The sequence below is a fragment of the Marmota monax genome, unplaced genomic scaffold (assembly GCF_021218885.2).
Source record: "Marmota monax isolate L192 unplaced genomic scaffold, Marmota_monax_Labrador192_F-V1.1 WCK01_AAM20220418_F8-fsc00056, whole genome shotgun sequence".
Classification (NCBI taxonomy): domain Eukaryota; kingdom Metazoa; phylum Chordata; class Mammalia; order Rodentia; family Sciuridae; genus Marmota; species Marmota monax.
The window spans coordinates 8,477,754-8,491,092 of record NW_026695212.1 but is presented as its reverse complement, the minus strand read 5'-3'; the positions used below and the strand labels follow the sequence as shown (position 1 = coordinate 8,491,092).

The following is a 13,339-nucleotide window of genomic DNA, read 5'->3' as shown; positions in this document are numbered from 1 at the left end:
TAATCCCAAAACACTATTAAAAGAAACAGGTTACCAAAAAAAAAAAAAGAAAAGAAAGAAAGAAAAAATTAGGTTAACATGAAATGTTTTACAATTAAACAAAGGTCAAGTGGGCTGGGAATATAGCTCAGTTGGCAGAGTGCTTGCCTCACATGCACAAGGCCCTGGGTTCAATCCCCAGCACCACAAAAAATAAATAAATAAATAAATAAATAAATAAATAAATAAATAAAAAACAAAGGTCAATTCCCTCTCCCAATTCTTCTCAGCAACCTTACTAAAATAAACAAGCAGATGTTAGAGGGTCAAAATGGCCAACGCTACATTATGAACCAGGAATAGATCCTGCCCTAAATTCAGATTCCCCCATAGAGAAAAGAAATAAAAGCAAGTATGCACCAGGACCACCTGCTTACAGAGATGCTACTATATTATCCTTGTCCTACCCTCCACCAGTGAGAGGGCTAGCACTTTGGCAGGGAAGCCAATCCCACCCACCCTATCCACTCTCTGAAGTAGAATCCTGAGTTGATCCTTCTGTAGCTAGGGTCAATATGACATGAATATTTAAATATAATTCTTAACCAGATTTTAGGAATTTTTAAAATCATAAACAAAATTGCCTAAGTTTCAGTTAACTTCAAAAAAAAAATAGAGAAATTCAAATTCCTATTCCTAGGAAAAAAAAATCAGTATTCCACAAATTAGTTATCAAAATATTAAAAACAGGCAGATACCACTCAATACAGATGAAAAGGTTAACTTACCCATATGGCAAGGTTTACTCTTTTCCCACCAATATTTAACTTCTTTGTTAAGAAAGATGCCTAAGAAAAGAGAAATACATTAAACAGCTTTTCATGTAAAATAATGCTACTTATCCAAAAACTATAGATGAATCATTCAAGGTGAATCTTAAGTTATCTGAGAGAAAAAGTAATCCTTGAATTTTTATTTTATAACCAGACATTATTTTTATTAAAGACAGAAAAGTACTTACTTACATTCCTATCTAAAAAAAAAAGAAATCTTATTTTATGAACAAAAGTTATTAAAAATATGAAGAAAAGCTAGGGATGTAGGTCAGTGACAGAATACCTGGCATGTGTAGGGGGATTCATCCCCCCACACACACACACAAACACAATATAGTACTTTGCTTAGTTTTTCCCCTCTAAATATGGGACAATTTTTTTACTAGAGCATTTAATTTGATATTGACTTCCTTAAATAATAATAGGATGAAAAAATCTAAGAGATTTCTGAGATATAAGAAATGTTTGGTAGTTTACTTATTGTATATCAATATTAGTCAAACAAGGTTCTGCATTTACAAATTCACTATATATATATATATATGTGTGTGTGTGTGTGTGTGTATGTGTATATATACACATACACACATACATATATATAACCACACCCCCAAACTTCCCGAGTCTTTTTTTCATACTTCCTATGGAGTTTTATGACCATTGGTTTTGTATTATGCCATATGTAAACACCTCTGATCTAGTGCTCTACATGCTAAATCACCTTCCCAAAGCCTCCCTGTTTTTTTTTCTTTTTTAATTTTTATTACTCATAGAAGAGTTCCCTAACAGGTTATCATTTTTATTAAGTATGCTTGAAAAACTCCCTGCTGGCAGCTAGTACCATAATGACCTTTTGTGATGACTACTATGGGGTTTCTTGGCAAAAGGAATTGACTAGAGCTGGTAAATCCCCCTTATTTCTCTTTAACACATCCTTTCTGAAACTTATAATCACCCTCCCATGAGAGCTTAAAGTATAATATTAAGTATCTGCTTAGGAATCATAATTTTATGAAAAAGATGCTCATCACAGCATAGTCTGTAAGAAGGCAAAGAGTCAAAAACAATGAAATAACCTCCCTACAGTGAACCACTACAGACATTACTGCTACCACTAACATTTACTGAATGCTTACTTTGTGTTACAAAGTAATCTATAAGCTTCTCCTTTGTGAATGATGGAGAATCCACATATACAAATCTCAAAGCCTTATCTTTGTACCCAAAGACGTCTACAATAATTTTGTCCACACTTATCTTCCTAAGATAGCTTCCAATATTCTCTACTTCCTCTCCAACTTCTATAGTCTATTTATATTCCTTCTAATTCTGTTTGTTCATAAAATTCCCCTCTAATTTGAGTATTTATTATTTATTCTCTATCTGAACTTCACCTCTCCAAATCCAGTTCTTGATCTATACTCTTCTTCCTTAGATTTTTAAGTTTTCTTACTCTATGCATAAAATCCACATTGAACACTAATCTGAAAAATTAAAGGGAACTTAATCTTGTAATACACATATATACTGTCTCATACTACTAAGTTACCCTTTTATAGGGATAAGCATTCTGTTAACTAGATTACATATTTTTATTTAACTCTTTCACAGTGCTTATAATGAAATGAGCAGTGGTCTAAGAGCTTTTCAAGTATGTATTTTCAAGTATGTCATTTAATTCTAATGCCCTGTGAGTCAGATATAATTATTCTCCAAATATTATAGATGAGGAAGCTGAGGCAATTATGGTATCTTGCCAAAGGTCACACAGTAACACAGTAGGATTTGAAATTCAGATGCAACTCATAACCACTATGCTATGGTATCTCCCAGACTGATAGCTGAACACACATTTCTCTAGTGAAGGAGTGGAAGCCACAGCATCCTTTTCCATAACAGACCTCAAATAATGCTATTGTATAACTGAATTTATTTAACAGATGTTCTAAAACCTTCCTTGGAAACTATTTTTTGTTGTTGTTGTTTTTCCAGACGGGAGATCAAACCCAAAGCATTCTACCATTGAACTTTATCCCTATACCTTTTTATTTTTGAGACAGGGTCCTGAGTAGCAGGGATTACAGGTGTATGCCACCATTCCTGGTTGATCCTTGGATAATATGCTCTATTAGTATATCACATATTGAGCTAAAATAATTTGGTTTGTTACTTGGCAAGATAAAACAGAAGGACTGCAAATTTGAGGCCAGCCCGAGCAAATCAGTGAGATACTGCCTCAAACTAAAAATAAACAGGGCTGGAGATACAGGGGGATATAGCTCAGTGAGTGAGGCCTGGGATTAAATCCCAAGTAAGCAGGGGAGGGGAACCCTACTAAATCTTTTTTTACTTCAGGTTGAAAAACTTCCCCACTCTTAGTCCCAATTTCCCAAAAAGATTCTTTAATATAAATGGATCTCATTTTATATACATCCCAAGTTTTTTAGTATTTTATTATTTCTTTAAGAGAAAACAGGTTTTTAAAAAAATACAATTATACTTGAGAGTAAATCTGAAAAGTTTAATGTAAAATCAAATTAGCAGCCAATGTCAGAAGGCTGAAATCTGTCCTCCCATCCCCATCAGTTCCATAAGGCACACACTTAATTTGGTCAGACTACTAAAATACCATTTGTGGTTATACTTACTCTGGGGCAGTGATTCTTAATTCTGTTTTACTGTAGTAAAGATGAAAGGGGAAAGTGATCACGGACATAAGAATCTTAGGAAAGCCAGAATGTACTCACAAGAAAACTGGAGATATTTACACATTTAAAAAACAAAACAAAACAAAAAAAAAACAAAAACAGTTTCCAGGCCGTTTATGACTCTAACCCCAGCCACTCAGGAGGTGGAGGCAGGAGGATGGCAAGTTCAAAGCCAGCCTCAGCAATTAAAGAGAGGCACTAAGCAACTCAGTGAGACTTCATCTCTAAATAAAATACAAAATAGGGCTGGAGAAGTGGCTCAGTGGTCAAGTGCTCCTGAGTTCAATCCCCAGCCCCCCACCCCCATAAATAAAAAAGAAAAATTCTCCACACTTCTGAGGAACTTACAAATGCCTAGGTACATCTCAGTGAATTCTCCCTCATCAAAAAGGGGAAGAGGAGAATAACGTTAAATAGCAGCAACTCGAAAAGATTCTAAGGAGGGCTCAAAAGACTCTAAGGAGGGCTGGGGTTGAGGCTCAGTGGTATAGTGCTTGCCTAGCACGCATGAGGCACTGGATTTGATACTCAGCACCACATAAAAGTAATTAAGAAAATAAAGATACTGTGTCCATCCACAACTAAAAAAAATATTTTTAAAAGGAAAGATTCAAAGGACTATAGAGAGGAGGGAAAAAAATGTACAGACCATGTCCCAAGCTCTATGATTGGGCTTTTTCATTATGTTTGCAACAACCTTGTGAAGTAGATAATTAGCCCTTATTTTTCAGTTTTAAACCTTAGATTCAAAGAAATACAGTGACTCTCCCAGGTCACACAACTCAGCCACATGCTGCAATGGGTGAAAGTCTGACACCAGAATGTTTTTTCCATTGCACAAAGTTCCCTATTCTAGAACACACACACGTTTCTTAACCTGGCAGTCCTCCACTTGGACAGTAAGTGTTTCTGACACCAACTCACCTCCCAAAATATTCTTGGGGTAGGCACAAAGTTACAAAGATCAAAGTAATCAGACATCTTTTACCTTTTTCCTCCAAACCCTGAGTAATAGCACACTACTTCGAATCCCAATGATTTCAATTTCCAAACTTTAGGGACATTAAAAAATCAACAATCTTCTTATTATTAGCTCAGGCTGACATTTGTTATTTGTACCTGGTGTTTACTTACCCAAAATCTTCTCTGAAATTATACTGAATGACAATTTTTAAAAATATGTTAAAAAAAGAGTATAGAAAAAAAAAACAGGAACAAATTACATATGATGAATGAAAGGTCTTTTAAAATAACTTACTTGATAAAAAAAAATTTCTTTTGGTTCTTTGATAACCAGTCATTTACTATGCTTACTAACTACTAGCAAAGCAAAATTCTAAAGCATCATTTTATAAACATGAGGAATTTGTTGCAAACAACACAATAACGGAATTATAGACAAACATCTTCCTACTTTTATCTCCTGTACTTGCTATGCATATACCTAGTTGCATTATTCTTGTTAGTCACTAACAATGTTGCAGATATAAGTATCTGTGACCATTTCCAGAAGACAGGATTCAGGCAGACAATTTTAAAATTAGCCCTCTGCAAAAGACAATAAAAATTAGTTATCAGAAAACTAAGAATATTTCTAAATTTCCTGTTCTTGGTTTCTAAAAAGAGATATTATGATCAATTTAGTGCCAATTAAAGACTTTCAAATGCAAAGTCCAATAGTCACTTCTAAGGAGCTGCTTAAAGCACAAAGCAGAAAATGGCACAGATATGGGATATGTACACATTGGGAATTTTGTTTCCACAATTCAGGAAGTCTTTTCTTTAAAAAAAAAAAAAAAAAAGATAAAAAGATAAAAACTACATGTAGGTGATAAAATAATAAAGGGATAAAAATACTTCAATTATTGTATTATATAAAGACTTTGTAATGAATCTGCTAAATCAACAGTGATGTGGCTTCCAGATAATAATAATCTTACAAACAAGGACACCAAGATTTCTAGTCTAGGGACTATGATGCAAAACACAAAACCAGTTCTCAGACCTAAATGATAAGTTTTGCTAAGAAGGTTAAGGAGTACTAAAAAAAAAAAAAAAAAATGCTAGGTGTGGTGACTGCACTTGTAATCCCAGCCACTTGGGAGGATGTGGCAGGAGAATTGCAAATTTAAGGCCTGCGGGGGCAATTTAGTGAAACCCTGTCTCAATATTAAAAATAAATAGGGCTGGGGATATAGTTTTGTGGTAGAGTGCCCCTAGGCTCAACCCCTAGTAACACACGCATACAAAAAAAAGGTAGTATGCTTGACTTAAAAAAAAAAAAAAAGGCATACAGTTTCTATTTATGGGGCCTTGGAAATTTAATCTAAGTCCTAGTTTTCTCATTTGCCAAACTGTCAGGATACTACCTGTCCAGTCAAGCTTACAGCATTACTTTGCTAACCACGTGTCAGGTACCTACTCTAGACTCCAGGAAATCAGATGGAATTCCACAGTTGGAATCCTAGAAGAGGAGATGATGGTTCTATTGTAAACAAGATTACTTTTTACAGATGAGATTAGTAAAAACTGATAGAAGTCACTTAAATTAGAGTACATAATCTTCACTAAACTCCTTAATAAGCAAAAAAGTGGTACATATGAAGAAAAGGAAATGATCACCCTGGAGTACAGATATAATGAAGATATACCAAAGACAGGAAGTGATTACAATTTGAAATACCCACAATTCTTTAAGAATAAAGAAAGTAAACTGATAGCTTAAGTGTCTTACTAATCTTTACATTTCCCACTAGTACAATGTTTGACATATAAAAGATACAAAACAGAAGTGTTTTTGAATTGCTTAGAGTCAGCAATATTGCCTTAATAAATTTCATAACTTCAATCCTCTTCCTCGGTCTTGTCAAATTTATCAAAGCCTCAAATCAGTAAGAAAACCACACAGGAGACCTTGAGTACTTTATATAATTCAAGTCCTGGGCTAGGAAACTTATCTACAGATTACTCTATAACTATCAGAAACTAGGAGAAGCTCTGGAAAAATAAAGAAGTACTAAAACACTAAAGCATGGCAAACATCATACTCTAAAAACAAACAAAACAACAAATACAATTTTTTAAAAAGTGAGTTACTGAAATGTCAACCCAAGTCAAACCTCTAATATGAATATTTTTCTTTTATATAAAAAGTCTATAAATAACTTTAAAATATAATGATCCCTCAGATACAACATAAATTTCTCAAAATAATTCAAGTCAAATAACCCCACTCCCTCTTTTGAGTTTTCATGAAAGAAAGAAAAAAAGTAAGCACCATCTATTCATTCAACAGCAAATATTTATTAAACAAACATGCATCAGGCACTTTGCTAGGAGCTTTACATGTGATACCTTTAATGTAATCCACTTAAAAGATACATGAGTGAGGCACTCACATTTTATACATAAAGAGTCAGCTTAGAGACAGAATAACCTGCCAAGATCATAAAGGCTATGAAATGGGAATCAGCTTTTAAACCTATCTATCTTAAAAGTCCTTTCACTGTCCACCACATCATATAGCTTCCTGATAGATCTAAACTTAAAAAACAGTAAATCTTGTCTCCAGCAAACATTTGACAAAACATCTCATGATAATCCTTGTGGGCAAGATTGATGTGGCTAGGGCAAAAAGTAAGGACAACACTAATGCTGGAATAACTATTTAAATTTCACCAAAGGATATATGTCCAATAGGTAGCAGTCCATAAAGGTTGGTTTTAAACCGTTTTCTGCTTCCATTATCAGTATGAACAACACTCCATCAATAATTGTGTTTCTCATTTAAGAGAAAGGAGGAAGGAATGGCCTGTGGCCATGTTCAGTCTGAAAAAGTCCCACTCTTTAAGATTCTTCATATCTCAAGAGAAACTCATTTCTGGCTCTCAAGAGAAACTCATTTCTGGCTATGTATCACTGGACTATAGTGAGACTGGCCATCAAGCTTTGTATTTGGACTTCTCTCCCTTCTTAAGTCTTTATTAATGATCTAATGAGAACACTGGAGGCTTTCTTCCCAAATCTTCAGGTGAAAAGTCAAAAGTAGCTACCAAATATTAGAACATCTTATCCTTTATATGTCTAGTACCCATCCAGTTCCTGGCCCACAGAAGGCCAAACAATTGTTCATGAATTACAAAACCAAGGATTTTTTAAAAAAATACTAGACACACAAAATCTTTATTTCATTTTTTTTTTTAATGTGGTGCTGAGGATCGAACCCAGTGCCTCATGTGTGCTAGGCAAGCACTCTACACTGAGCCACAATCCGAGCCCCCCAAATCAAGGATTTTTTAAAAAAATATTTTTCAGTTATAGTTGAACACAATAACTTTATTTTTATTTGTTTATTTTTTAATGTGGTGCTGAGGATGGAACCCAGTGCCTCACACATGCTAGGCAAGCGCTCTACCACTGAGCCACAACCCCAGCCCACAAAATCCAAATTTAAAAGGACATTAACTGCTGTTGTGGTGACACACACCTATAGTCCCAGCTACTCTGAAGACTGATGTAGGAGGATCACAAGTTTCAGGCCAGCCTGGGTAACTTAAGTGAGACCCTCAAAATTAAAACTTAAAGAAAAAGAAAAAAAAGGCTGGGAAAGTAGCTCAGTGGCAGAGTGCTTGCCAAGCATGGGTGCAGCCCTGGGTTCTGTCCCCGGGTTCTATCCCTAGTACTGCAAAATAACTAATAAATATATAAATTAACAGACTTTAATCATTGAAGCAAATCAGATGTACCTGAACTTTAACAGGTCAAATATAAGAAAATGTAAGAAAAGAAGGATGATGACTAAGAGTGATTAAACACTCTAGGAGAGATGTTGAAATAGTGAAAGGATTTTAGGATTGGGGCTGTAGCTCAGTGGCAGAGCACTTGCCTAGCATGTGCGAGGCACTGGGTTCAATCCTCAGCACCACATAAAAATAAAACAAATAAGATTAGGGCCTACTTTTTCTTCTATTAGACACAGGGTCTCTGGTTTAATTCCTAGGTCCTTGATCCACTTTGAGTTGAGTTTTGTGCATAGTAAGAGAGAGGGGTTTAATTTCATTTTGTTGCATATGGATTTCCAGTTTTCCCAGCACCATTTGCTGAAGAGGCTATCTTTTCTCCAATGTATGCTTTTGGCACCTCTAATTGTAATTCTGTGGGTTAGTTTCTGTGTCCTCTATTCTGTACCATTGGTCTACCAGTCTGTTTTGGTGCCAATACCATGCTGTTTTTGTTACTATTGCTCTGTAGTATAGTTTAAGGTCTGGTATAGTGATGCTACCTACCTGCTTCACTCTTCCTGCTAAGGATTGCTTTAGCTATTTTGGGTCTCTTATTTTTCCAGATGAATTTCATGATTGCTTTTTCTATTTCTAAGAGGAATACCATTGGGATTTTGATTGGAGTTGCATTAAATATATATAGTGCTTTTGCTAGTATGGTCATTTTGATAATACTGATTAGGCCCTAACTTCCTTACTAAAACTCCTGTAGCGCAAGAATTAATAAAAGGGATGGATTCAAACTAAAAAGTTTCTTCTCAGCTAAAGAAACAATATGTAAGGTAAATAGAGAGCCTACATCTTGGGAGCAAATATTTACCCCTCACATATCAGATAGAGCACTAATCTCTAGGGTATATAAAGAACTCAAAAAGATAAACATCAAAAAAACAAATAACCCAATCAATAAATGGGCCAAGGACCTGAACAGACACTTCTCAGAAGATGATATACAATCAATCAACAAATATATTAAAAAATGTTCATCATCTTTAGCAATTAGAGAAATACAAATCAAAACTACTCTAATAAATCTCTTGTCAGAATGGCAGCTATTATGAAGACAAACAACAATAAGTGTTGGCAAGGATGTGGGGAAAAAGGTACACTCATACACTGCTGGTAGGACTGCAAATTGGTGCAGCCAACATGGAAAGCAGTATGGAGATTCCTTGTAAAACTGGGAATGGAACCACCATTTGACCCAGCTATCTATCCGCTCCTCAGTCTATACCCAAAGGACTTAAAAACAGCATACTTCAAAGACACAACCACATTAACATTTATAGAAGCACAATTCACAGTAGCTAAACTGTGGAACCAACTTAGATGCCCTTCAGCAGATGAATGGATAAAGAAAATGTGGTGTATATATACACATGGAATATTATTCAGCAATAAAAGAGAATAAAACCATGGCATTTGCAGGTAAATTGGAGAAGATAATGCTAAGTGAAGTTAGCCAAACCCAAAAAACCAAACGCTGAATGTTTTCTCTGATACAAGGAGACTGATTCATTGTGGGGTAGGGAGAGGGAACATGGGAGGAATAGACAAACTCTAGATAGGGCAGAGGGGTGGGAGGGGAAGGGAGGGGGCAGGGGGTTAGAAATGATGGTGGAATGTGATAAACGTCATTATCCAAAGTACATGTATGAAGACATAAATTGGAGTGAATGTACTTTATATACAACCAGAGATATGAAATATTGTGCTCTATGTGTAATATGAATTGTAATGCATTCTGCTTTCATATACAAAAAAAATAAAAAACAAATAAACATATAAAGCCATTCTGTCCATTTACAACTACAAAAGTAAAAATTAAAAAAAAAAATAGTGGAAGGATTTTAAATAATGTCACTGGAGATCCAGTTAAAGGAACTAGAGCTGTGTTACCCAAAGAAGACCAAACTCAAGGGGATGTAATAAGTTATCTTCAACTATCTATCAGAAGTGATGTCATATGAGACCAAGATTCAGAGGGCAGAACTAGGGTGGTAACTACAAAAAAAACAGAGTTTGACTTGATACAAAGAAAAACTTGCTGAAAATTAGACCTGTATAAAAAGGAAATGGGCCACCTCAGTAGTTTTCTACTTTCTCTGACATCAGTTCATTTTACCTTCAAGATGTTAAAAAATAAAAAGGTGGACAATCAACTGACTGAAGAATTCAAAAAAAAAAGACTGAAACAGTGAATCATGAACTATCAGGTTCTAATCAGTCATACTATTTTTAAAAAAAATATGAATGGATAAGAGCATAGTTTGCAAAACAAAAAGTACTTTAAAAAGATAGTTTCTTGGGGCTGGGGTTGTGGCTCAGTGACAGAGTGCTTGCGTCCCATGTGTGGCATATAAACAAATAAATATAGGTCCATCAACAACCAAAAAGAAAAGTTTCTTGACAAGAAAAAAGGGAACTCTTCTCATATCTTCTGATGCATGATCCTCTCATTTTGGAAATTAAAGGCATATAACATTGTGTCTCCTAGGTCACACAAATCACACTTCTCAGGAAAAAAAAGAAAAATGAGGTGAACTGATATCTAAGAGAAAAAGATTAGAGTACTGTTCCCATAAATTGGTATACAACAAAGTCCTCAATTCTATAAAAATCCAGATACTGTGATGAGTTATATAAACATAAAAATCAGGTCTTTTATGCTTTTGATACTGAAGATCTACTATAACTTTATTCTTTCCTATGTGGTTTGCACTGACTTCTCTCAGGTATTTAGTTTTGAGCATGTTTTTGAGATGTCTAATAAAAATATAATTTTTAGGTTAGAATACTAAATTATCTTTTTAAAAACCATTAAGATCTCAATTATAATAGTTTTCATTTTAGATCTTAGCGTAAAGGAAATTGCTAAATATTTGTTTATCAATATCCAGATGCAGTCAAAGTTAACTATTCAAAATCCTAAGTCAGACCAGGGTTCAAAGTTGAGCTTTGGCACCACTGCATCATTAACTTGTGGCAATTTATAATCTGACATTCAGATATTATGTTTCACATAGGATTAAGAAAAGAAGGGTAAAAATAGAACATGGAATCAGAATCACAGCATCTTCCTATATTCTAGACCCAACAGTTTAATAATAGCATCAAACATCAAATGTCACAATGGTTAGATTATGCATTCCATTAAATAGCATCCATGTTCTTGTACACTTCACAATTACTAATTAAAATCTACTGTGCAAGTTGGGGCCCTAAAAATAGGGTATTTACACTGCATCAAGTCCTAGTGCTTTTACATATACTTATCCTGACAACCCTATGTGCTAGATACTATTATTATGACCATTTTAACAGAAGAAGAAATTTAGGGTCAGACAGATTAAGAAACTTACCCAAGATTACGCAGCTAATTAAATGGATTAAGACAGGATACAATCTAGGCAATCAAACTCAAATGTCCACTAGACTTTACTGCCTCTGGCCAAATTTACCAAGCCAGATTAGTAGGATAAACTTTTCCTAACAAATGCAAACCGATTTCTTCAGGAGTGTGGGGGAGAGAATACTCTTCAAAGGCCTGGCTTCATTCTTAATGATTATATTTTAACGTTTTCCCATATAAGTGCAGAAGAAAGTCAGCCTTTCATGACAGGTTAAGGAAATGAATAGTAGCAGCGTCTAAGCTTTTAGTTTGGGGACCAATTGCTGGCCAGTATTCACATGACGTGTCAACGTGGGTCGACCGACCTCGCAGAATGAGTGACCCACAAGTCAGACCCACGCAGGCTGCAATGAAACTGCGTAACCTGCACCAGCAAGCGGTCATTTCAAAAACCCTCCAGAGATGGCTGTTTTGCCATTCCTGCTAACAGGACAAAATGGAACTTGCATAAACACTTTGTCATCAGTAAGTACTTTAAGTTGCAAATCACCTTTCGCAAAATCAGACCTGCAGCTAAGTTCCTATTTCCGAAGTACAGAAAAAGCCCTGCTACTCGGAGACTGTAGGGTGAAAACACCTAGGGCCCAAGCGGAAGCTCATCAAAGGGGAAAAACTAGTCCACCGAAGGGGACTCCCCGAAGTGCGCAGCTACCACCGAGGACACTGGGACTTTTCAGGGTTCTTCCACCCCCCCGTCCAACAGCCTGTCCTCACCATCAATCGGCGCCCCGACCTAGCCTGAAACCAAGGCGAACTCGGAAAACCAATCCGAAGGTGGAGGTGACAGGCCTGAAGTTTGCCAGCCCAGATCCCGCGGACTCGGGCGGCAAAGTCCTCACCGCCCCAGGTATGTGGGGGCCCCGAGGCGCCACCTCCCGCTGCCCGGGGTCCGCACCTGCAGAGTGGTGATGTGTTTGTCGTTGAACTTGTTCTCGCAGTAGCGCAGCACCAGCGACGTCTTTCCCACGCAGCCTTCCCCGAGCAGCACCACCTTGAATGAGTAAGCTCGGCCCGCCGCCGCTCCGCCGCCGGCCGCAGCCATCCCGCCGCTTCCCGGCCGCCCGAGCACAAGAACTGCGCCGAGCTCCCCACAGCCGCGGCAGCGCCTTCACGGCCGCGACCGACTCCGCGCCCTGCCAACGGCCCGCCGACCCGGCGCTGGCTCCTCTCTGTCCTCGGGCGAGGCCTGGAAGGACCGAGAGAAAGTCCGAGAATGAAGGGCCTTAGCCACCACGTCAGGCACCGGAGGAAAGGCGAAGAGCGCTCCCTCTCCACCTCCCTCTAATGGCGTCTCCTTCCTCCTACGTCACACTTCGGGTCACGTGGCCGCGGCGGCCGGGGGACGGCCCCCGGACGCGCCGGCAGAGCTCGCCGGGGCGTGGGCGGGGTCTCCACGCCTCTTCCCAGGGTGGAGTTGGGTAAGTCTGGCGTCTAGGGCACCGCCAGGCTGTCTGCGGGCGGCGGCTGCCCTGCCCTTGGTGGAACCCTGCGGGAACAAGGAACCAGCGCTTTGTGACAGGTCCCGCTCTGGTGGGATGAAGTGCAGAATGTTGTCATTCTTGCCCAGGGACAAGCCTTGCTGACCAGGCAAAAGACCTTTCACACCAGGGATCACTGAGTCAA

General features: G+C 37.5%; 1 protein-coding gene across 1 annotated transcript in view; it reads right to left on the bottom strand.

Annotated features, from left to right (window-relative positions):
* Rab21 (RAB21, member RAS oncogene family) overlaps positions 1-13,021 on the bottom strand; it is a 28,999-nt gene extending 15,978 nt beyond the window's left edge. Inside the window, exons 1-2 of the mRNA XM_046430616.2 lie at positions 12,612-13,021; positions 768-827 (exon numbers count right to left, since the gene is read on the bottom strand). Coding sequence (XP_046286572.1) covers positions 768-827; positions 12,612-12,758 — 207 coding nt within the window. The 5' untranslated portion in view covers positions 12,759-13,021. The remainder of the gene's footprint in view (positions 1-767; positions 828-12,611) is intronic.
* Positions 13,022-13,339: the final 318 nt, after the last annotated feature.